This window comes from Porites lutea, chromosome 13 (genome assembly GCF_958299795.1).
Source record: "Porites lutea chromosome 13, jaPorLute2.1, whole genome shotgun sequence".
Taxonomy (NCBI): Eukaryota; Metazoa; Cnidaria; class Anthozoa; order Scleractinia; family Poritidae; genus Porites; species Porites lutea.
The window spans coordinates 17,679,524-17,705,251 of record NC_133213.1 but is presented as its reverse complement, the minus strand read 5'-3'; the positions used below and the strand labels follow the sequence as shown (position 1 = coordinate 17,705,251).

Genomic DNA, 25,728 nt, shown 5'->3' with positions numbered 1-25,728 from the left:
TTACCCTTCGTGTGTTCTCTGTGTGGTACCCGACATAGAGCATTTTATGCAAAAAGCACTGCCAATTGGAAGAGTTTATTAACTCTGGTTATTGATCTGATTGGACAATTTCGCGATGCTATTGGTCGTCTGTCAGTTAAGTAGTGATTTTAATATTGGCTATGAAGAGTCGTAATGTCATTGGACAGTTGACTTTCCATCCGTCTATACTGTCACAGTTAAACAGTCGTTTATGTTAGTCAAATTGTCGGTTGTCCAGTCATTCTCTCGTAATTAGTTTTGCTTGAGTCCGTCAATAAAGTCGTTTGTACGGTACCGACAACTGTTGACTACGATTCAATGACGTTTGTTCTCAGTTAAAAACCAGCTTTCTAAAGTGGGTCGTTGATAGTAGTCTGAGAATACCTAATACATGTCGCAGCGTCCCAGTCGATTTGATCGATGTTTCGTTTGTAAATGGTGATCAGTAATGTGATTGTTGACGTCACCATTTCTCGTCGCTCGTTTGTGTTCGATCAGTCGCGTGCTAAGGTTTCTGCCGGTTTCACCAATGTAAGTAGCCTGACAGCCGCAGCATTTGATCTTTAATACTGCTCCTTGTCTGTCCTCCGGTTTGTCTTTGTCCTTGACATTAGTGTGCAACACGTATATTGTAAGGTTTGTTGTAGTATACGCGCGATAGTTTCAGAGGTGCCTCTGAAACTATCGCACGTATACTATACCAAAAAGAGTGATAAATAGTTTGAATAAAGCGATTTTAAAAATCATCCACGTTTCTTTGTCCGGAAATAAGACCATTTGTCCGGAAATGGGTAGCCCGCGAACAGCAGACGTATTTCCGGTCGTCGCTTGTGGGAAATGGGACGAGTAAAATTGGTTTTTGACGGCACTAATTTCTTTTACGTGATAAAATTTACGTCATTATCTCTATAGCAACGAATTATTAAAGGAACAGTATCCCGTTACTGCGCATGCACCAAACTTTGATTTTTGGACAGGATGTCCCGAAATCAAAAGATGCGAGGAGACTGTGATAGGCGTTGCCAAGATTACCATACGCTTTTCCTTCTCCTGCCCTGTCTCCCACTTCTTTCGAAATTTTGAGGTGTCGTTCATGGTAATCTATGGCTTTCTGAAAATACCCAAGTTTGCTGTAGGCGATGCCAAGATTACCGTACGCTCCTCCTTCTCTTGCCCTGTCTCCCACTTCTTTCGAAATTTTGAGGTCTCGTTCATGATACTCTATGGCCTTCTGGAAATCTCCAAGACGAAAATAGGCGTTGCCAAGATTACAGTACGCTCTTCCTTCTCCTGCCATGTCTCCCACCTCTTTCGAAATTTTGAGGTGTCGTTCATGGTAATCTATGGCTTTCTGAAAATATCCAAGATTTCTGTAGGCGATGCCAAGATTACAGTACGCTGTTCCTTCGCCTGCCCTGTCTCCCACTTCTTTCGAAATTTTGAGGTGTCGTTCATGGTACTCTATGGCTTTCTGGAAATCTCCAAGGCTGTAATAGGCGTTGCCAAGATTACCGTACGCTCCTCCTTCTCCTGCCCTGTCTCCCACTTCTTTCGAAATTTTGAGGTGTCGTTCATGGTACTCTATGGCTTTCTGAAAATATCCAAGATTTCTGTAGGCGATGCCAAGATTACAATACGCTCTTCCTTCTCCTGCCATGTCTCCCACTTCTTTCGAAATTTTGAGGTCTCGTTCATGGTACTCTATGGCTTTCCGGAAATCTCCCAGACTGTAATAGGCGATGCCTAGGGCGTGCTGGAAATCTTTAAAGTTGACAAAGGGTTCGCCGATATTACCATTAATAGCTGTGGTTGTCATTTTTTTTTTTTTTTTTGCTTGCTTTGCTATTTCAGCTTAGCCGCATATTGTGGTTTCTCTTTCCTGCTGATAGCATCAGTCTCTTTATGTACGATAACGAAGCCGAGGATCTGAAAAGTAAAATTAAAAGCTGGAGTAAAAGCTTATTTATTAGCTCTTTTACTACTCGTTTTTGTATATCACAGTCGCATTTGATTTGCCTCAAAAAGGGATCCTTCTACTGGTTTTTTCGTTGTATATTATGACTTGATGGACTGGGGTCTTCTCTAATAATGATCGAAATTTAAAAAAAACAAACAAACAAACAAATAAACAAAGAAACAGTTTTACCATTGTTAAAACATGGTGTATATATATATGATATTAGTATATACTAAAACAGTGGATAGTGTTTTTCGGGCGCTCTGATTGGCTACTCAATCAGTGAATATCCTGCACTATTTACTGATTCACCTCCAGTTCCTCCGAGCGAGCGACGTCAAACTCGCGTAGGTTGCGAGCAAAATGCTTTCCCGGTTTGCTGCCGTAACAAACTAAGAAATTTCACAACTAATCAAGCAAGCTATTTCCGAAATACATTTTTAAATACAAACAGAATTCACAACTTCTTTTGAAGAAACTTCCCCGCAAGAGCTAAACAAACGCCTGCAAAGTTTTACTTGTCGCTAAGAAAAAGCGACGACCGCGGCCGTTCGGTCATCGCGCGCCAAAATTGTAATCGTTGGCAACAGTAAATGAGTTAAAAATCATCATTTTGTGCTCAATTATCTCACTGTTTTAGTATAAACTAAAACAATTATTCACCTGAGTGTCGGTAGCTAGTAGTGGATATTTACCTCGCCGCTTCGCGGCCTCGATAAATATCCAATACTAGCCACCTCTACTTCGGTGAATAATTGTTATTTATATGGCCGCGCGGAGATAGGAAAATTCTCTTCTCGTGTTGAAAAATATTATGAAGAAGAGAAATTTCGTAACTCCAAGCAACCATGTATTGTTCTATTTATTATATAAACACCAATGAAATACCAAACCATTTTACTTAAATAGTTTTTTGGTCTCAAAGGTGCGGTTTATTATGAAGCCATAGCAACGGTGACATTTACAGATGTGAAGAGAACATGTTATTTTCACATGTGAAGATATCAAATTTTCGCGCGAAAGCTCACTTGGTATTTCATTGGCGTTTATATAATAAAAATTGTCTGTCTACTCATTGTACATTCATCTACCTTCATCTGAAAAAATAAATCCGTTGTCAACAAACTACAAACCGGGCCAGCGGAAACATCCGTTCAGAAAACTCAAATTTGGGAAAGTGAACTTATTTCTAAGGGTTAACATCTCTGGGTAGCGGAATACAAGTGTTTAGCAACTGAAAAGAAAACCTCAGTTCTTTACCACCAAAACACTGAGAAAGTTACAGTTATTTTAAGGTGGCTGAACACAGTTTTGGCAGTTTGTGAGTATATGACATCTGGCAAATCATGGCAAGAGAAGGGTTGCAGCTCAAAAGCTGAAACCTGGCAAGTGAAGAATATACTAAAGAAAGGTTTTGATTGACAGGCAGAATTTGTCATTTTCGTAGTTTCCATGGCAACATGAACGGTTGAATACAACTTTAAAATTTCACTTTCGCTCAGTTTACATAAAATTTACTCATTAGATTTTCGTATAAACTTGGACACAGCTTACTATAATTAATCATTACCATTTGAAACTTATTTGCCCAAATTTTTAGATAATCAATAATATAATTGTACTGTAATTATCAAATGTGTCACAAAAATCGTCTGTTCAACTTCCATTTTAAAGTTCTCATTATTTAAAATACGATAAAAGTAAAAATTCTGCCAAATATCACAAAATTTTAAATTTTAGTAGAAGGTGCGGTTTATTATGAAGCCATAGCAACGGTGACATTTTCACATGTGAAGATAACATGTTATTTTCACATGTGAGATATCAAGTTTTCGCGCGAAAGCTCACTTGGTATTTCATTGGTGTTTATATAATAAAAATTGTCTATCTACTAATTATGCATTCATCTACCTTCCACTGAAAAAATAAATTTGTTGTCAACAAACTACAAACCGGGCCAGCGGAAACATTTCAGAAAATTCAAATTTGGGAAAGTGAACTTATTTCTAAGGGTTAACATCTCTGGGTAGCGGAATACAAGTGTTTAGCAACTGAAAAGAAAACCTATTTCTTTACCACCAAAACACTGAGAAAGTTACAGGTATTTTAAACTTGTGGGTTTTCAAAAAAACTATAATAATTCCACAACTGGTTCCAGCTCAAGTCCAACTCGGTGTAAAAACTTGAGGAGTTTTCCCTTTTTCCCTCCTATTTTCTAACGTAGATCTATAAGTAGGATGAGCATGATCGTTCGAGGGCTGACGTAGTACTAAATGGGACTGTTGCATTGACATTAACTGACGCGCGGTAATCATCTGCAGAGTCAAAGTGAGTTGTATTACGTCAGTTGATGGTACAGTCGAACCTCCATGTGGGACCACCTCCCATAACAGACCGCCAATCCAAAACTCATGCACCAAAACTTTCCCAGTCAAAGCCTTACAGTTGGAACCTCTAGTAAACTACCACCTCTTGTAAGCGACCGCGACTACTTTTTGGGCCTGAAAGTTTAATGATTTTCCATTGTTTTTAAGCTCTAGTAAGCCACCAAACTCGACCACTTGACGCATTCTCTGATCCCTAGTTCGCTGTGTGCACTATGCTACTTAGAATATACGACATGTGCGAAGAACTTTAGAAACAACATTGAACTCAGTACACATGGCGTAACTTAGAAATTGCATACAATAAATTATCTTCCATAAAGTAGATGTGCCCAGGCCACTTCTCGGAAGAGTCCCCCTGTGGTTAGATTCTTGTAAGCGACCACTTAGTCTTTGCATTTTGGGTGCTCGCTTACGGTAGGTTCGACTGTATTAAACTCTGGTTATTGATCTGATTGGAGAATTAAGTCGCGATGTTATTGGTCGTCTGTCAGTTAAGCAGTGATTTTAATATTGGCTATGAAGACTCGTAATGTCATTGGACAGTTGACTTTCTATCCGCCTATATTGTCACAGTTAAACAGTCGTTTATGTTAGTCAAATTGTCGGTTGTCCAGTCATTCTCTCGTAATTAGTTTTGCTTGAGTCCGTCAATAAAGTCGTTTGTACGGTACCGGCAACTGTTGACTACGCTTCAATGACGTTTGTTCTCAGTTAGTAAACCAGCTTTCTAAAGTGGGTCGTTGATAGTAGTCTGAGAATACCTAATACATGTCGCAGAGTCCCAGTCGATTTGATGTTTCGTCTGTAAATGGTGATCAGCGATGTAATTGTTGACGTCACCATTTCTCGTCGCTCGTTTGTGTTCGGTCAGTCGCTAAGGTTGCGTGCTAAGGTTTCTGCCGGTTTCACCAATGTAAGTAGCCTGGCAGTCGCAGCATTTGATCTTTAATACTGCTTCCTGTCTGTCCTCCGGTTTGTCGGCATTTGTCCGGTTTGTCGGCGTTTGTCGTTTGTTTGGTCGACATATGTCGTACATCAGAGGCACCTCTGAAACTATCGCATGCCGGTATACTTCAAAAAACAGTGATAAATAGTTTGAATAAAGCGATTTTAAAAATCATCCACGTTTCTTTGTCCGGAAATAGACGAAATAAGACCACTTGTCCGGAAATGGGTAGCCTGCGAAGAGCAGACGTATTTCCGGTCGTCGCTTCTCTCCCGGAAACACGTCTGCTGTTCGCAGGCTAGGAAATGGGGCGAGTAAATTAGTTTTCGACGGCAATAATTTCTTTTAGGTGACAAAATTTACGGCATTATCTCTATAGCAACGAATTATTAATCTGGCGCATGCTCAACGGAAATCCCAAGCGGCTTGTTGCAGAGGTTTCTCACGGGGCATAAACAAACCAAATGTGCGACACACAAGCCACACAAATGACTTCGTAAACGCTAAAAGCCATGCAAGAGAGAAATCTCTGCTCGTAGGGTAGTCACAGTAAGGTCAAAACATAATCACTGAAATAGAAAATCAGATTACATGTAGCAATGTCATTAAAGACGCAGTTCATGAGAATTATTAAAGTGATCATGACTTATGATTATTGCAGTGAATATGCGGGCCTTCATTATCAAGCACTGAATCCATGTAAAAAGTACAAATTTTTATCACTTATGCAAGTGTTTAAAGAAACAAAAAACTCGTGCAAGAGTGAGTTTGTATGAAATGTCCACAAACAAGGTGATCCGTTTCTCCATTGGTCTCCATTCTAAACATGGATGAGCTTGTTGAGACAGTGCATGACAGAGCCATAGATTTTGAAATTCCCAGACTGACAGTCAATGTAAACTTTCCCTGTAATACATGCATGAATTTATCGTGAATGTAAAGTGCAGAATGGATTGATCTTTTGGGAAACTCTTTTAATAATTATCTGCTTACATGTCGTTTAATTTCTTGAAACAATCTTCTTCTGCCAATGGAACAGTTAAATTTTACCTGACTCATACTGAAATTCCCTGACTTGCCATAATATACACGGCAGAAGGAAAGATTAAAAATCATTTGATACGCTAGCGAAGCGTAATGAACCAGTTTAATATTGAAGTCGATTGGAAATTCACTCGTCCACTCACTCCAAAGCTCGCGTGCTCTAAACCTGTGACTGTGGACAGGTTTCAGACAAATAGTACGCTGATTTATTCTCACGGACTTTCATGCAATTGTAGTCTGCGAGCAGCCACTATTTTTCTTCAGATTTCGGGAGGGGAGTGCACTTGCGCGCGAACGGCGAAGCCGCGAAACGGGAAAAACGAGGGCGCGGCAGCCTGAGATCTCCAGTCTCGCACCTTCAGTCACGAGCTTGGTCATTTGAGTGTCTCGCGCGTTTCGCTCGAGGGACTAAGAAAAAAGAGGGACTGCTCGTAGTCTGTCTAATACAATTGAACCAAATTTTAATCTTAGAACAATAAACCGATCCTTACGGCAGGGAGAGTGTTAGAAAAAATAAATAAAGAAAACAAAAACAAAGTGTTGAATTATATTCTAATACAATTGTAGCTTGATAGACACACTTTTTTTCATCCACGTGTCGTGTTGCGTTACATGCACAGTTATTTGACACTGTTAATGGCAAATATCAAAAATCGAAAGAAACTACAACTGATTCAAACTATTTGAAATGTCATACCGTAAAATTCCGAAAATAAGCCCCGGGGCTTATATTTTTCAAAGGCCCCTTTTGAGGGGCTTATATCCACGGAAGGAAATCGATTGGGCTAGTCTTGTAGCTGGAAGTAAATTTACCGTTTTTGCTTTGTTTTACTTTGTATTTGAGAGGAATTTACCAAGTTCAAGCCCCCCCCGGGGGGGGGGGGGAGGGGGGCTTATATTTGGAGGGGCGATTTAACGGAGGGTTTTTTGTGTAACCGGTTTAGGGGGCTTATATTTGGAGGGGCCTATACACGGAGGGGCTTATTTTCGGAATTTTACGGTACTTTACTCGCAACACTTCACTTTCCACTGGAAACTACTACTTGTTCCTGAAAGCAGGATTTACCGTAAGAGAGTTTGCGTCTAGAGTACGGTATCATTTTCCAGGAAACCAAGAGGGGGGCTTATTAGAGACGGGGGGGGCTCATTTGAGAGGGGGGGCTTGTTACTTCGGCGGAGCGCGAAGGATTCTTCTATTTCGGACTATTTTCTTTTATCATATTATTAAAATATCGCCAACATTACTCTGTTAAGGCCAGAGTTTTTATGCCCGCTTAATATATAGAGGTGAGAAAGATAGGAAAACTCTGGATGGAACGAGACAAAGGTGGTCGCGATCGCTTAATAGAGGTGGCCGCTCAATAGAAATGTATTTACATTCTAAACGTAGTGGCAGTGACAGAGAAGGTAAATACTTTCCTATTGGTATGAACGCACTGAGCCGCTATGGCGTTAATTGACTCTACAGGGTGTCCCAAAAGTTCGTTCCTCTAATTTCATGCGCTATAACTTTTGATCAAAACGTTATTTTTTCATGAAATTTCTAAAATATGTTTCTTACTCTATCGAGTACTTGTGTTCAGAAGTTCAGTTACCGGCATCCCCCTTTGTTTTTTTATCACACTCTGTAGCCGTTGCGGCATTAAGTGAGATAAGCCATGTAGCATGTAGAGCCCTAGGTGATTCATTTTGAGCTTTTTTATCACCTAGTATGCAGGAGTCACTTCGACCCCCAAAACAGTATAATGTTTTAGATTAGGCAGCTGAAACAATATATTTTGGGCATTGATCCAAGAAAAGATGATCGTTCCGTCCCCTTTCCACAATAGGGCCATTTATACGAGGAAAAATAAGACGCGTCTTAAATAAGACGCGAACTGTACCATTTATACGAGCATGTCTTATCTAATAAGATGCGTCTTAGCTAAGCCGCGTCTTATTTTAGACGAAATGTGCCGTTTACACGGAAAGTTCGCGTCTTATTTAAGACGCGTCTTATGTAAGACGCGTCTTATCTTTCCTCGTATAAATGGCCCTAATAAGGCTTTTGTTCTTCTTTACAAATCTGAGACGAGTTGAACGTTGCTTGGCGTTGCTTTGCCATCTCAGGGGTCTCCAAACTTTGCTTCACCAACCTGCTCCAGATTTAACTTTGTAACTGTTGTAAGAGCTACCTCGTTGGGTTTCCTGTTTTGTACATGGCCTTCTTTAAAACTATTTTAGCGGTTTCATTCAGGACTTTCGGTCTTCACCCTCGTTTCTTGTCTGTAAAACCTTCATTTCTCTATGACCATCTTTCCACCCAACTTTCGGATTTTTCCATTGTTTTAGGAATTTCTTTAACTGAAAAAAACAGTAAATAGAAATACCTGCTTCTGCTCGCACGTAGCTGAGTGTTTTTTTCGTTGACAGGGTTTATCTTTCAGGATATTCACTCAAAACAATTAGGAGTTCGAGCATTTCGGGCTACAAAATGCACAACTTTGGTTTAAATTATGTGCTGATCAAGTCCAACTGTACTGCGTTACAGACTTATAAAGTAGACGAAAGAACTTTTGGGACACCCTGTATTGTTATTAGGTATATAAGGTTTTGACAGTTGTAATGTATTCATCTCAGCTCTCGAACTATCAACTTTTATTTTTATATCTTACTTTATTCATCTATCGATTGATTTTTTACCTTTAACCCCCAGAGGTTGTGCGACCGCATCGGTTGGGGAATACGTTCCCATTTTTTTTTCCATTGGGTTTTTGGGTTTTCGTATCAGGCGGCGCACGTGAATAGTTTAGCCTGAGTGAGTTTATTTAGGAATATTTGTATACCATTCTTTAGTTATGATATTGAACTTTGTATGTTACTTATACACGCGTACAGCCTGCTACTGGAGAGGTCTATTTCTGGTCGTTGCTAACACGCGTACTAACTGACTAAATCAATTCAGAAACAAATAAAAAGTATGGACGTCGATAAAGTAGGAAGTAAAAAGCCTTTAGCGAGTAAATCATGTTTCTTGTACAATTAATCGTCTCCTCATTTCTCGATCTAATCTCCAAGCAGGCGAGACGTAATGCCGTGTTCTTGTTCTCCATTCTTAAATTGCTACAATTATTTCGGGGCATTGATTACTCGCCGCTTAATGTAGGATGGCTGCTTAATAGGTGGCCACTTAATGGAGGTTCAACTGTATACAGAGTGGGATGATAACCATGTATGTATAATAAATCAGTGAAAGGGCTGAGACGAAATCCTACATGATGGGTACTATAGCGGAAAAATTCCTCTGCGATCTGAAAGATCATAGACAACACGGGCTAACATACTTTGACAAAAGCTTAACCCTGGAAATTAAGAACCAAATGCATTTCTAAGGTAAAGGAACCTTGGAGTTCTAGTGTAACTTCAGCTAATGCAATGCCTACCTAAGTTATAAATTCCCAAGTAGTCTTGATATTTCGCTTGATTTGTCACGACGGAAGGGTCTGCAAGGAAATTATATTTTGTAAGACAACTAAGCTAAAAGTCAATTGCATTTTCCTTCACAAAATAACAGGACTTGCACAAAACTTACCAAGAAACAATTAACCCTTCTACCAAGCTCGAAAATGTTGAACCTAAGGGATTTTTTCCTCTGATAATATAGCTTTCACTTTCACTTTGATCAAATTACGTCGACAAAAGTGACGTAAGTGTTTCCGGAAATAGATCCCAAAATGCAGCCAACCAGGAGAATGAAGCATAGGAGGAGTCACATTAAATCTAATATACTATTATTAATATTTGTCCGAACGTGATAACAAAAGGCTCGCAAACTAGAGCTCTTATAACAAATTCTGTAGACTGATGGAATCTTCCAGTGAGGAAGTTGGTCTTAGACTCGCTGTTTTTCTCGTTACACTACCGGATATGCCTCTTGTGTGACCTTTAACAAGGCTCTCACTTCGTGTGTTATTTGAAGTAAAATGGAATTTTTATTGTCGCAGATGTACTGTCATATACCCTACCCCTGAGACTTTCTTGAAAACCGGACTGGTAACAAATTTCAGTGGTAGTATTACGAAAGATAGTTTTCCCTCAACTCCTCCCTATTTTCTACATCCGCTATAATTTTATCAAGGTACTACAGATTTCCACTAGGAAATATTTTATAAGACAACGAAGTTTATAAGTGAAAAAGTCAATTCCCATTTTCCTTCGCAAAATAACCGGACTTGTACAAAACTTACCTAAAGCAACAATCAACCCTTTTACCAAGAAAAAGTTGCTTCGCGCAAAATGCCACGTTCGCCTCGCTTGGCTCATAAAGCGTCTGTTATGCAGGCTAGTGACGGGGATGAGTTGTAGCGTTACGCTTTTTAAAGCTTTAAATTATGCTGTTTTAAAGTATTGTTTGGTAGCCAGTAGCGCGCGCTTGCTCCACTGTAAGCAGTTTCTCAGAATGATACATGTAACCCCAAATTACTAATGATTCCACTAGTTGTAATCAAATGTCGCCATCGCGCAAATACACCATTTTCTTTCACTCGGTACATCTTTAAAAAATTGAATGTGATTTGTATTATAAACGTGAAGGTTTTCATTCAGATAATGAAAAGCCCCATGGGGTCAGGCTCCCTATAGTGACGTATACAGGGAGAACGTCCTCTTCTATCTCGGACTATTTTCCTTTATCATATTTTTAAAATAAACCTAACCTTAGTTTGTTATGGCCGCTCAATAGAGGTAAGAAAAATAGGAAAACTCTTATTGGAACGGCACAAAGGTGGCCGCGATCGCTTAATAGAGGTAGCCGCTCGGGTGTTCTCTTTTCTACAATTATTTCGGGACTTTGATTACCCAACAACGGTTTCCTCCTAAATACATCCGAATCGTTTTTTAGGCTATCCAGAGTACTTTAAGATATCTAGAAATGCATTCTAAGGGGCACTATAAAATTTGTTCCTGTTCATGTCATCCTAGGGAAACTTTTGTCTTTACGAAATTACAAGGGCTTCAGTATTATTGTGCAAAAAAATTCTACTGCAATTTAACTTATTACGAAAGTGAGAATTTTTATGATTCCTCTCTCCATCACATTTTTGAATCCGAAAATTTTAGGTTTCCTTTTTGTACGAAAAATAGCCTAACCTGGGCAGTGAAATGTAAAGAATTAAACTTCAGAAAATCGTAGGGAAATAATTAGATAAGCTTCGAAAAGTGTACATGACTGGAAATCAGTCATCTAGAAATTTTTAACCGTCCTCAAGCAATAGAAAATTCAAGGCAGCATCTGCTTCTTCGAACAGATATTTTACAGAAAACATTCGTTGGGTGCCCCTGATTACTGGCCGCTTAATGGAGGATGGCTGCTTAATAGGTGGCCACTTAATGGAGGTTTAACTGTATACAGAGTGGGATGATAATCACGCATAATAAATGCATAATAAATCAGTGAAAGGGCTGAGAGGAAATCCTTCATGATGGGTACTACTGGTACTATCGCGGAAAAATTCTTCTGCGATCTGAAAGATCATAGACAACACGGACAAACATACTTTGACAAAAGTTTAACCCTGGAGATTAAGAACCAAATGCATTTCTAAGGTAAAGGCGGAAGCTTGGAGTTCTAGTGTAACTTCAGCTAATGCATGCAATGCCTACCTTCCCAATTCTCAAGTAGCCTTGATCGGTTCGCTTGATTTGTCAGGACAAAAGTGACTGCAAGGAAATTATATTTTGTACGACAAAACATGACAAAATGAAGTTAAAAGTCAATTGCACTTTCCTTAACAAAATAACAGGACTTGTACAAAACTTACCAAGCCACAACCTTCTACCATGCTCGAAAATGTTGAACCTAAGGGATTTTTCCCTTTTGTAATTCAGCTTTCAGTTTCACTTTGATCGTCGACAAAAGTGACGTAAGTGCTTCCGGAAATAGCTCCCAAAATGCAGCCAACCAGGAAAAATTTGAAAACTAATGAAGCAGATGAGGAGTCACATTAAATCTAATATTTCTCCGCACGTAATAACAAAAGGCTCGCAAAGTACAGCTCTTATAACAAATTCTAAAGACTGATGGAATCTTCCAGACTTCCTGTTTTTCTCCTTACACTACTGGATATGCCTCTTGTGTGACATTTCTAAACAAGGCTCGCGTTTTGTGTGTGATTTGAAGTAAAATGGAATCTTTATTGTCGCAGATGTGCTGTCATACACCCTACCCCTGAGACTTTCTTGACAACCGGACTGGTCACAAATTTCAGTTGTAGTATTACGAAAGATAGTTTTCCCTCAACTCCTCCCTATTTTCTACTGATCCGCTATAATTTTATCAAGGTACTACAGATTTCTGCATTACATGAGATTGAGGCAGTTTACCAGTTTTAATCCTCTACTAATCCCATGGAATCAAGTTACCCTCCCCTCCCTTCCCCCCTTGCCCCCAATCCCTTGTCCCTTTTGTTAGCCTGTGAACTGGCTCTCTGTTTGGGGAAAGGGTGAAAGAAAACCTCCTGATTTTTTCAGATCACTCTTTCCCCAAACAGAGAACATGTTGACAGGCTATCCTTTTGTCGCCTGCTACGCAGGCTAGACGAATTCTCCCTTTCCGTGTGCAGAAGGCCTAAATGTAATAAACGACCCTAAATGTAATAAAGTCCTAAATGTACTAACATTTTGTCCTAAATGTAATAAACTCTTGAGTTGCAAATTACAGTTATTACTCAAATAAGCGCAGCCGTCAAATAAGCTCCGCATTTGGGGGAATTAAATAAGCACCGCGGCGCTTATTCGGGTAAATACGGCACTAAGAGCATAAGCGCTGCATTTTTGGAGAAAAAATTTAGTAAGCTTCGGCACTTTTTCTTATGCACTGTGTAACGTGACGTATACAAATAAATTGCTTGTAAAGGGACAAAAAAAAACGTAAAAAGTTTTTCATACTTCATTTTTGTTAAAGAAATTTACTTCAAAAACCGTGGACGAAGATCCTGTTGCTTGTCAACGTTGGATCTAATCTAGAAAAGAGTTCTAATCAGCTAAAATATTAAGAACAAAAAACGAGAAGTCTAAGGGCCTGTTTACATGGAGGTGAGGGACCCTAGGTAGGTGAGGTAACACGCTTTGGTGGGTAACCCGCCTGTCCACATAATCTCTCATTTTAATTTGGTCACGTTTACATGATAGGTGGGGTGACCTGCCGCATGTTACCTCACCTCTCTGGGGTCCCCCACCTCCATGTAAACAGGCCCTAAAGACTACTGCCCAGCTGATAACAACGTTTATAAATAACTAAGATAGCTCTTCGCGCGCTAATCACTCAAGCACGAATTTTGAAATGTTTTTGAGTTGCAAACTCGACAAATTTACTTTATTTACCCATTCCCTCGTCGGATGAAACTTGGAAAATCTTTAAAAACATGCTGTGCCAATTTTTTTTCGCTTAAGCTGACATTTTAAGCGAGAAAGCATCTTTATTGCAAAACAAGAACTGATTACACGTGCATTAAGCTTCATGTACAAGACTTCGCGACTGGTAAGAATTTCTCTTTTAATCAGTAACCTAAACAAAGAGTTTTTCTTTTTTCGCGGGAAAGTTATTTTATAAAAGCAATGAAAAACTTTTTTCTTGTGTTTGCACAGTCTGATATAAACACTCGAGGGGTTTGGGAGATTCTTGACAACTGTCTCTCTGTTTAGAAAAATACTGTTACTTTGTCGTTTACAAGCAATGTATTTGTAAACGTTAAGTTTCACAGTGCATAAGGAAATGTGTCGAATTTACGCGAATTAGCCCCGCGGCGCTTATTAACTTTTCTCTCCAAAATGCGGCACTTATTTGAGAGCGAAGATTAATACCATAGTAATACCGCTTAGTACCGTATTTACACGAATAAGCGCCGCGGCGCCAATTAACTCCCCGCCCCCCCCCCCCCCCCCCCCAATGCGGCGCTTATTTGAGGGCGGCACTTACTCGAGTAATTACTGTAATTGGCAACTTAAGAGTTTATTACATTTAGGGAAAATTGTTATTGCGTTTAGGACCTTATTACATTTAGGACAAAATGTTAGTACATTTAGGACTTTATTACATTTAGGGTCGTTTATTACATTACGGCCTTCTACATCGGTGCTCATCAGTAAGCAAGAGACAGTGAAGAGAGGATCCTCTCTTGTCAGTATTACGTAAGTAAACAGCTCGGCTCGGAGTTTTTCTCCCCCCGGTGTGGGAACTCATTGATGGTTCTGTTTGATCAATATCGATATCTTAAACAATCAGAGATGAAGATGTGTGACAGGGATGGGTTCTAGCGTTACACTTTAAAGCTTTATGCTGCTTTAAAGTATTGTTTGGTATCCAGTACCGCGCGCTGGCTCCACTGGGAGCAGTTCCTCAGGTAAATGTAACCCCAAATTACTGAAGGATTCCACTAGTTGTGATCAAATGTCGCCATCGCCCAAATGCACCCCATTTTTAACCTTCAGCGTAAGAAGGAAACTAAAAATCTGGTTTTGGTGCTGGCTGCAGTGCCAAGGGTCTGTGAAACATCTTACGAGCATCTCCTACAATGCTGGTAAAATCACGGTCCAATGTTTTCTTTCTGTTGAAGAATTTACGCCCCAACCTCTCCCCCTCTCGGATGTCTTTGTTCCGGCTCTGAGATTTGAAGTTTTCTGTGATCTGGCGGCAATATAATCCCCAGTCTCTTAACGGCCACATCCCTACAACGGACTCAAAGAGGACCAAAGTGGGGGTCCCTGCTTTAACCTCGTTCCCAGGGCATTTTCCTGAGAAAATGGGAGGGGCGGGAAATGCTTTGCTTCAGTACCTTTCTTTGACTTTCTATATAGGTAGTCACTTCTCTATAACAGACACAAAAGGTGTCCAGGATACACGGAGTTGACTGCAGTGCTTCAGTCGAACCCCCAGGGTAACTTCAGGTTTGACACATTTCCCCGCTCATTATCATATCAGTGGTCGTGCAGAATCAATATATAGCTATACTATATGCCAGACGCTTCCTTTCATTCAATGATTACCCCTACCCTTAACACTTCTAAAAACCCTCTTTTCAGGTGATAGAAAATGAAGTTGAATATAGAGTCGGTATATCTTCAATAATTGAATATCGTTTTGGTGGTATAAACGTCGAGGTTTCTTTTCGGAGAATGAAATGCCACACAGGGGTACTTTCAAGTTTCTATAATGGCCTACACAGGAAGACTCCGCCCGAAAGGGGTATCTTTTTCAGGCTTCAGGTCAGTATGAAAGAAAAGGGATGTCACCAGTTGAAGTATATGAAAGGTTAGCGGCACATCTAGCTGCCAGTTTCGGTCAGGAGCCCATAACCTGGACCGAGCAACTTCAATGAGCTCGTGTCTGACGGCGTTTTCATGGACCAGTTTATTCTTAGAACGGTTTTGGCGCGAATTTTAAATATCTTTTAAATTCCACAAACTAGTCAGCAAAACCTACAGACCTAAAAATAATATGTTTTGCCTTTTAATAACGTTTAGTTTTCCTTTTTGATATCTTATACTTCGAATGCGCTCAGAGACATGGTGGAGATTCTGTGTGCGCGCGAAACAGTGCCATAAAATGTGTCTAAAAATAAACTGGTCCGTAAAAACGCCGTGACATAGGCCTGGTATGGGATTTGCTCACTCCGAGTTATGGGCTCCTGTTTCGGTCAGTTAAAAGGCCCAAAGTGCTGAGCATGCTCAGAGATGTATTTTATGGGTGTGAAAAATTCTGGAACACGTTCTGGTTTTCTTATTTATTCATATTTTAAAGACAGTGTATTTACAGCAATTATTTTCCCTTTGCTCGGTTTTCTCAGTTCTTTTTAGGGGAATATGTTACATAATCCCACACGGTATTATTCATTATCTGAAAAGTTGGTAGCAGCTTTGATTGTAATAGGGGCGGGGTGTGGGGTTGAAACAATTAGTAGCTGATAACAATAACAGAACAATGGACTATATTTTATCATTCCCTGCTCATATTCCCCGGCTCAACATGTTTAACCATCCTACTAAAACTGCACAAGTGAGAATTTTTCGATTTAATGTGCTTACCACATTTTCTTGGACTTCACTAAATCTTCGGCGGCTCTTGTCATAGCGCAAACTAGATATTGGCATGACTTACCACGTCACTTTTAAACGAATTTGACATTACATCTCCAATGTTTACCTGCGAATGTCCTTGTTTGACTCGTTGGACAACTGACACAAAACTCTGTCGCGGTGGGAGGTCCGAAAGAGTTTCCAAAACTACTCTGCCTTAACGTTAAGAATAGTATTCCTCTGGTTTACTCATCTCTTTCTGGTAAAACGACTGTTTGACCACTCCACACGAATTGACAAATTTCCATATTTTAGAATTCAACCTCAAACAATGCGACTCTCTTGGAATAACCATTTCTAAAGAATTAATTAAGGTAATTCCTTTGAAAATGATGTACCCCCGACCCCCGCCCTTTCAAGACTTCCACAACTCGGGCTTAAAAGGAAAAAAATGGTGGCAGCCCCTCTGACTGTCTTAAGGTGATGTTACAGGGGACGATTCGCAACGACGATTTTTAGCGCAACACAGCGTTGCAATGTTGCAACAATGTTGTAACTATTCGAAACAATGTGGCAACAATGTTGCAATGCTGTGTTGCGCTAAAATCGTCTCGTGTAACATCACTTTTAGAGAACCAAAACTGTATATCGATTGCCGACGCGAAGAATTAGGTTGTGAAGGGAGGGGTGACTGGGAGGGCCACACAGTAAAAACTAAGTTGTGAAGGGAGGGGTGACTGAGAGGGCCACACAGTAAGAACTAAGTTGTGAAGGGAGGGGTGACTGAGAGGGTCACACAGTAAGAACTAAGTTGTGAAGGGAGGGGTGACTGAGATGGCCACACAGTAAGAACTATGTTGTGAAGGGAGGGGTGACTGAGAGGGTCACACAGTAAGAACTAAGTTGTGAAGGGAGGGGTGACTGAGAGGGCCACAAAGTAAGAACTAAGTCGTGAAGGGAGGGGTGAGTGGGAGGGTCAAACAGTAAGAACTTAGTCGTGAAGGCAGGGGTGACTGAGAGGGCCACAAAGTAAGAACTAAGTTGTGAAGGGAGGGGTGAGTGGGAGGGTCACACAGTAAGAACTTAGTCGTGAAGGGAGGGGTGACTGAGAGGGCCACACAGTAAAAAATTACTAGAGATCGAGACACTTTTGGGGAGCTAATTAAGCTTCACTGACAGCTAAATAAGAAAGCTAACTTCCTGGAATTCTACACTGAAAAGTTTCAAGAACGAAGTAATTCAGGATGAGTATTCTTGTTGTTGTTGTTGTTTTATTTCTTTTCTCACTTCCTCTTTTATGGTAGATGTTTTTTATTTTTCATTTTTTATTTTTATTTTTATTTTTTTACTTGAATCCCCTGTTCTTCTTTTAACACCCTCCTTTAATTAGAACAGCTACTGGATTTTTTTTTTTTTAACCTTACTTTCAATGTTCTAAAGAACGAAATAATTTTATAGATGATCATATTTTGTGGTTAGGAAATTATTTATCTTCTTTAATAACAATATTTAAAGAGGATTTACCCCCCCCCCACCCCCCTTTTTTTTTCCTACCCACTTTCTTTTTTCATTTACCTGGGATAAATTCGTCCCCATGCTCCTCTCATTTTGCACTGGAACAGCAACTGGCTTTTTAGCTACTTTCAAAGTTTTAAAGAACGAGATAACATTATAGATAATTATATTTTCTGGTTGGCAGTTTATTTAATTATTATTACTTTTTTATAAAAAAAAGTCATTTTTAAGTAGGGTAACCCCCTTTTTTCATCCATTTTTGTTTTCATTCAGCTGGGATAAGTTTATCCCCAGACTCCTTTCATTTTCTGGGATAAGTTCATCCCCAGACTCCTCTCATTTTGTACGTCATCGTGCTGACCATTACCTATGGCGTGAGCAGCAAAAAAAATTGTTTTTGCTACTTTTTGTGGGCCACATCCATGAGAAGAGGAATTTTTGTCTACTACCTGAGGAGTTTCCAAGTTTATTTTACTTGCTAATTGGTCTGCTGTGGAGGCTATCTGAAGTATTTTAGAGTAAGTAATCAAGTACTTTTTATTTCCAAGACATTTCAGTACTTTCATGTGTTAATGCTGCAGGCATCTTGCTACGGTTATAGCTAGTGGATCTATAATTATTGCCCTAAAACCTGTTTCCCTCGCTTCAAGGTCCTTAACTTGATATTATATTATATATTAACCCTTCAGTTCCTTTTATTTTATTTTGCACTGTGTATTGTGTTGGACGTGGCTGCATTGCAGTCTGTTGGTCGCTCAATATCGGTGTTTTTAACTTTTAACATTTTACTTTGCACTGTATATTTGTGTTGGACGTGGCTGCATTGCAGTTGTTGGTCGCTCAATATTGGTGCTTTTTCTAACTATTTAACTATTAACCAATTTTATTTGTTTTTATGCCTACAACACTCTCATTTACACACACCCTCCCTCCCAACTTACCCACTATTTTAGTGGAGACTTGGGAACCCTTTCATTAGGGATTCCATACCACACCTGTAATGCCACAAAGGTTGCTAGAGAAACTATTGTTTTCTTTTCTTTTGTTTTTTTTTTCAAAGCTTTCAGTTTGTTATTTTCACTTCCGGTTATTTTTGTCTTGGATAGGTAGGGGGGGGGGGGGGGGGGAGGGTCAGATGTTTTTGTTTGGGTATTTCTGAAGGGTCATGAATTCACCCATTCCAGGAAGTGGGAGGGCCACGACTTTTTTGGCCAAAAAACTCTAAAATACCCCGGCCCACCCCTCACAATAAAAAACGTACCTTCCCTAAACGTCGAGGTTTCTTTTCAGAGAAAGCCACCGGGGGAGGAAGGGGGGGGGGGGGTACTTTCAAGTTTCTATAATGGCCTAGTACGGGAAGACTCTACCCCAAAGGGGTATATTTTTCAGGCTTCAGGTATATCTGAAAGAGAAGGGATTTCACTAGTTGAAGTATATGAAAGGGTAGGAAGATCTTTCTATATTTTCGAACTGTAAAATAGCCCAAACAAATGCTAACATATGCATTTTATGGCTGTGAAAAATTCCAGAACACGTTCTGGTTTTCTTATTTATTTATATTTTAAAGGCAGTGTATTTACAGCAGTTATTTTTCCCTTTGCTAGGCTTTCTTTGTTCTTTTTAGGGGAATATATTACATAATCCCTCACAGTATTATTCACTGTCTGAAAAGTTGGTGGCGGCTTTGATTGTAATAGGGGCGGGGTGTGGGGCTGAAAAGGCAATTAGTAGCTGATAACAATAACAGAACAATGCAATATATTTTTCCATTCCCCTGCTCATATTCCCCTCAACATGTTTAACCATCCCAGTGAAACTTAGCCTGCAAAACAGGCGCTTTATTAGCCGAGCGAGGCAAAGGCGGGATTTTTTCGCGCAAAATGCCGCGTTCGCCTCGCTTGGCTCATAAAGCGTCTGTTATGCAGGCTAACTAAAACCACCCAAGTCAGAATTTTTCGATTTAATGTACTTACCACATTTTCTTGGACTTCACTTTCTTCGTCGGCTGTTGTCATAGCGCAAACTAGATATTCGCATCACCGGCCGCGTCACTTTGAAGCGAATTTAACATTACATCTCCAAAGTTTACCTGGGAACGTCCTTGTTTGCAATGTGACTCGTTGGACGACGGACACAAAACTCTGTCGAAGTGGGAGGCTTGAAAGAGTTTCCAAAACTACTCTGCCTTAACGTTAAGAATATATAATCCTCTGAGTTACTCATCTCTTTCTGCCAAAACGACTGTTTGACCACTCCACACGAATGGACCAATTTCCATATTTTAGAATTCAACCTCAAATTCTCAAACCTCAAATCGAGTCTCTTGGGAATAAGTATTTCTAAAGAATTTATTAAGGTAATTCCCATGAAAATTATGTACTATCCAGATTTTTTTATGTCCTCACCCCCTCCCCCGACTCCCGCCCTTTCAAGACTTCTACAACTCGGGCTTAAAAGGAAAAAAATGGTAACAGCCCCTCTGACTGTGATGTTACACGGGACGATTCGCAACGACGATTTTTAGGGCAACACAGCGTTGCAATGTCGGGAACAATGTTGTAACTATTCGAAACAATGTCGCAACAATGTTGCAACGCTGTTTTGCGCTAAAATCGTCTCGTGTAACGTCACCTTTAGAAAACCAAAACTGTATATCGGTTGCCGACACGAAGAACTAGGTTGTGAAGGGAGGGGTGACTGGGAGGGCCACACAGTAAGAACTAAGTTGTGAAGGGAGGGGTGACTGAGAGGGCCACACAGTAAAAAATTACCAGAGATCGAGACACTTTGGGGAGCTAGTTAAGCTCCACTGACAACTAAATAAGAAAGCTAACTAGCCGAGCTAACTAAACGTTTCTAACTAAGCGTTTCTTTACTAAAATCCAAGATCAGATCAAAAATCCGGATCATTGGGATTTTTCGTTAGGAAAAGAAACGTTGTACCCAAATGTGAAAACATGTTTTTCACTTAAACACCAGTGTGGAAACAGGTTTTTACCTTCACAAAAGACTCAAAGAGGGGGGTCCCTGCTTGAACCTCGTTCCCAGAGCGTTTCCCTGAGAAAATGGAAGGGGTGGGGACTGCTTTACTTCAGTACCTTTACCTTTATTTGACTCTCTCTATGTGTAGTCACTTCGATTGGGAGATTGCTGGGAAAAATTTATGTGTTCCTCTCTCCCAGCAAGACTGATGGAAGAGTTCCAAGCCTACAACATGCAACCTGACTTACTGGGAAGTTTCCCAGCAGAGGTATCTCCAGGCACTTCTGGCCGGTTTGGTTGAGGCCACAGGACAAAATTCAGACCTTCAGTGGCGGGTAGAGGGGGGCATAGAAACATGGGTGTGGCCAAAAGGCGACTTTATCCCTTCATGGGGTGGGAAAGTTTCTGGCAAAAAAAACTCATGCCAGATATTCTAAACATCAAATCCCAACAGACACCCACAGTTATATTTTTCCAAGCAACACTTTCCATCTTTGGACATATCACTTCTTCCAAACTCCCATCCAGCAAAAAACTGGCCTGAAGAAAATATATGTTTTTAGAAACAGATCTATTGGGTGCCCCTGATGCATGTTATGGCTGTAAAAAATTCTAGAGCACGTGATGGTTTTCTTATTTATTCATATTTTAAAGACAGCGTATTTACAGCAATTATTTTCCTTTTTCTCGGTTATTTTTGTTCTTTTTAAGGGAATCATTTGTTAAATAATCCCTCACAGTATTATTCACTGTCTGAAACGTTTGTGGCGGCTTTGATTGTAATAGAGGCGGAGTGCGGGGGCTGAAACAATCAGAGCTGATAACAATAACAGAACAATGCGGCAATATATTTTTCCATTCCCCTGCTCATGTTCCTCTGAACATGTTTAACCATCCCACTAAAACTGCACAAGTCAGAATTTTTCCAGTTCAATGTACTTACCACATTTTCTTGGACTTCACTTTCTTCGTCGGCTGTTGTCATAGCGCAAACTAGATATTCGCATCACCGGCCGCGTCACTTTTAAACGAATTTGACATTACATCTCCAATTTTTATCTGCGAACGTCCATGTTTGCAACGTGACTCGTTGGACGACGCACAAAACTACTCTGCCTTAACGTTGAGAATAGTATTCCTTTGAGTTACTTATATCTCTCTGGCAAAACGACTGTTTGACCACTCCACACGAATTGACCAATTTCCATGTTTTAGAATTCAACCTCAAACAATTCGAGTCTCTTGGGAATAAGCATTTCTAAATAATTTATTAAGGTAATTCCCTTGAAAATTATGTACTATCCAGATTTTTTTATGTCCTCCCCCCTCCCCCGACCCCCGCTCTTTCAAGACTTCCACAACTCGGGCTTAAAAGGAACAAATTGGTGGAAACGCCCCTGATTGTCTTAGAGAACCAAAACTGTATATCGGTTGCCGACACGACGAAATAGGTTGTGAAGGGAGGGGTGACTGGGAGGGCCACACAGTAAGAACTAAGTTGTGAAGGGAGGGGTGACTGAGAGGGTCACACAGTAAAAAAATTACCAGACATCAACGACATTTTGAGGAGCTGACAGTTAAATAAGAAAGCTAACTAGCCGAGCTAACTAAACTGGAGAAACTCAGAGTGAGTTTCTTTATTAAAATCTAAGATCAGATAAAAAAACTGGATCATTAGAATTTTTCGTTAGGAAAAGAAACGATGTATCCAAATTTGAAACTGACAGGTTTTTCAACAGGTTTTTCCCTTCACAAAAGGATAAACGGACGACGAGGAAAACTCTACAATGCTCTCTGGGAAAGGCCTTTTCCTGGGGACACTCGCTGGCTGCGAAAAGGCGCGGAATCCCTTTCGCCTGTTGAATACCCTTGAGACAACAATTGTACACAGAACTTGGCTCCAATGTAGAGGTTTAATCCAAGACGTAACCAGGATGTAATCGAAGAAATTCATACAAAGCACTTGTATTTAAACCTAAGCTAATGATGCGATAAAGATTACATCGTAACTTAACGAGTCAAAATAACCGAATACAAAAATCATTTCTGAACGACTATTGGTGGAATTGTAAGCTTGTAGTGAAACACTAATTACTATACTTCCAAAAGTTTACACAAGTAGATAACAATTCGTCACAGGTTGATTATAGCTTGGAGACTACTAAAATCATGACTCGACAAATAAGTTTACGCTCAATAAATATCAACAGATTGTTTACGGTTTAGAGAAGCTAGGACTAAAGAATAAAGAATTTCTACATTGGCTTTTCATACTTTTATCAGCGAAAACAAAATAACTTAAGAACAATAAATTCTCTTTTCACATTCCTCCACCTTAAGTTTCAGCTGTCCTCAGCTGAGTGGAGAGAAAAAAAGTGAAGTTAAAAAGATAATTGTCTTAAAGAGAAAAAACAAAAGCGCAGCGAGTAAAACTGGAACCTTGTATTTTGCGTTAAGTTTTGAATTTTTTTAATATTTGTTTTTCTGGGTTTTGAAATTTTGTATTTGATTTTGTGCCTGAACCGCGGCATAAACCGAACTAGCCTGAATATAGGGGCCTCGGGGGTCCAATTAACAAAGCAATAAAATAAGCAAATAAAATAAAGCACGCTAACTGGAATTTGTAGCGTTTATGCAAAGGACACTTCGTGAGGTCAATTCATGTGGCTTCTTCTTTTTTTTATTTTGTTGCAAACTTGCGTAGACCCATCCGTTCACGCGGTGTCACAACAGGGCTGAAGACGCCGTCAGATAGCACAGTTAATACCAGATGTTGCTTTGAATGCGTATGACTAATTTAGTATAGAACCTTACCCTGTTGCTGGGGTTTTTTCAATTGCCCAACAAGGTGTCCCGGGTTCTTACACTGTCCTAAGAAACCAAATCGTTTGTCTCCGAGTTCCTCGCTGTGTATCGTTTGCCGACACGAAGATCTAAGTTGTGAAGGGGAGGGGTGACTGATCATGAGTTGGCCAAACAGTAAAAAATTACCAGAGGTCGAGACCTTCCTGGGGAGCTAAGCTCCACAGGTAAATAGCAAAGCTAACCAGCCGAGCTAACTAATTTGGAGAAACTGAATTAAGTACCTGTATCTAAACGCAGTTAAACAAATGAATTCTACGACAGGAAAAAGGGGTACAGTAAACGGCAAAGTTACGACCAACTTGCAGATAAAAGGTGCCAACAAAAGAAATAAGAAAACTTGATATTGAAACAAAACGCACGCGAACAAGCCTATGAAATAGCAGTCCTACGCATAACTAAAAGCGAGTAAATGTAAAACTACAAAATTAGTGATTTAACCCAGTAATTGAACAAGCAATTTGATTGCAAAATTAGAATTAAGACCTTTGTAGACAGTAGGAGTAAACTGATCAGCCAAAAGAATAAAAACTACAACTGTGTAACTACAGTGGAACCCCGATATAACGATATGCCGAGGGAGCAGTGGAATTAGATCGTTATATCGAGGTATCGTTATATCGAGACTCCCGATATAACGATATTGCCGTAGAATAACCGAAAATATCGTTATATCGGGGTAAAATTAACATGTACTTTTTTTACTACATATTGTTTAATGCAACTTGTAATGAGTATCAAATCACAAATGTAGCGTTTCAAGCACGCAGCAATGTCCTTAAACAATTTGCAAACATTTTGCAAAGCATTATACTCATGCTGTTGCCATAAAACGAATGGAGGGCAAAAGAAAGCGCAAGCAAGTCATCGTCGGCCACGTGCCACTGAGACTGTCACGAATCTTTCATTTATTTTTGAAACATGGAGGGCAGATTTCCGTTCAAGTTACAGGAAAACGCAGGAACAAAGGCATCGGCCTTGACATCCAGGCGACATATACTTTTTGTCACAAGAAGGACAAAAATACTAAAACTGAATGACAAGGAGGATAAAGAGGCATCGTAAACTGAAAGCTGTTGACAGAAACGTTACAGATTACTGTACTCGATTACTGTAATGTTATTGTATTAAATTCAATGTTTTGTTTAAATTGTATCTGTACTGATACTGTAATATCGTTATATCGGGGAAGATTTTACGCTCGGTGCGCTAAAAACTCATCGTTATATCGGGAATATCGTTATATCGAAGATCGTTATATCGGGGTTCTGTCCGATACATTTTACTGAAACTTTTGCCGGGACATAGCATATTTATCGTTATACCGGGGATATCGTTATATCGAGGATCGTTGTATCGGGGTTCCACTGTATAATAAAAGCATCAAAAACTATATCATATTGTCAATAGACACGTCTAAAATGACTCTGTAAAATATGGTGTAATAATGAAAATAAGAATTGACTAGTGATTCTTGATGTCCTTCTCAGGTGACTACTGAACAAATTACTACCGCACAAGGTGTGCACACGACTAGTCTTCTAAAACAATCTACGAAAAGTACACTTGATTTTCTCCTCGGGATAAGGAGTTCCTACGCGATGAACGCTCCACTTTGTATTTGTTATACAAAACCACCGAGTTCAGCTTCAGATAGGAACCGCTTCACTGCGATCGCAGCGATCGCTTCGTATCTATACAACAAAAACAGCAAAATAAACGTTAGCAAGCTAGTAAAAGGAAAGGATAGTGATTTCAGCCGGCGAGGTACAATATTCTAAATCTATTAGAGCAAAGGATAATATTAAGACTGGTAACTTCTTTCTACAAAGAGCCTTATTGTAGATTATTGATACTTTCATACCGTAAATCCTCTATGGAGCCCCCAGGGAAGAAAATTCTTTCCTTTTAAGCCCCCCCTCCCCCTATTCTTAAATAATAGACATATGGTAGATGCAATAATT

General features: G+C 39.8%; 2 protein-coding genes across 2 annotated transcripts in view; both read right to left on the bottom strand.

Moving 5' to 3' along the window:
- The window catches only part of LOC140923187 (uncharacterized), a 42,560-nt gene extending 30,508 nt beyond the window's left edge, over window positions 1-12,052 (bottom strand). The window contains exons 1-3 of the mRNA XM_073373264.1: window positions 11,996-12,052; window positions 9,778-9,837; window positions 1,030-1,947 (exon numbers count right to left, since the gene is read on the bottom strand). Of these exons, the coding sequence (XP_073229365.1) occupies window positions 1,030-1,837 (808 nt within the window). The 5' untranslated portion in view covers window positions 1,838-1,947; window positions 9,778-9,837; window positions 11,996-12,052. The remainder of the gene's footprint in view (window positions 1-1,029; window positions 1,948-9,777; window positions 9,838-11,995) is intronic.
- The window catches only part of LOC140923188 (uncharacterized), a 77,552-nt gene that overhangs the window by 47,468 nt on the left and 4,356 nt on the right, over window positions 1-25,728 (bottom strand). The window lies entirely within an intron of this gene.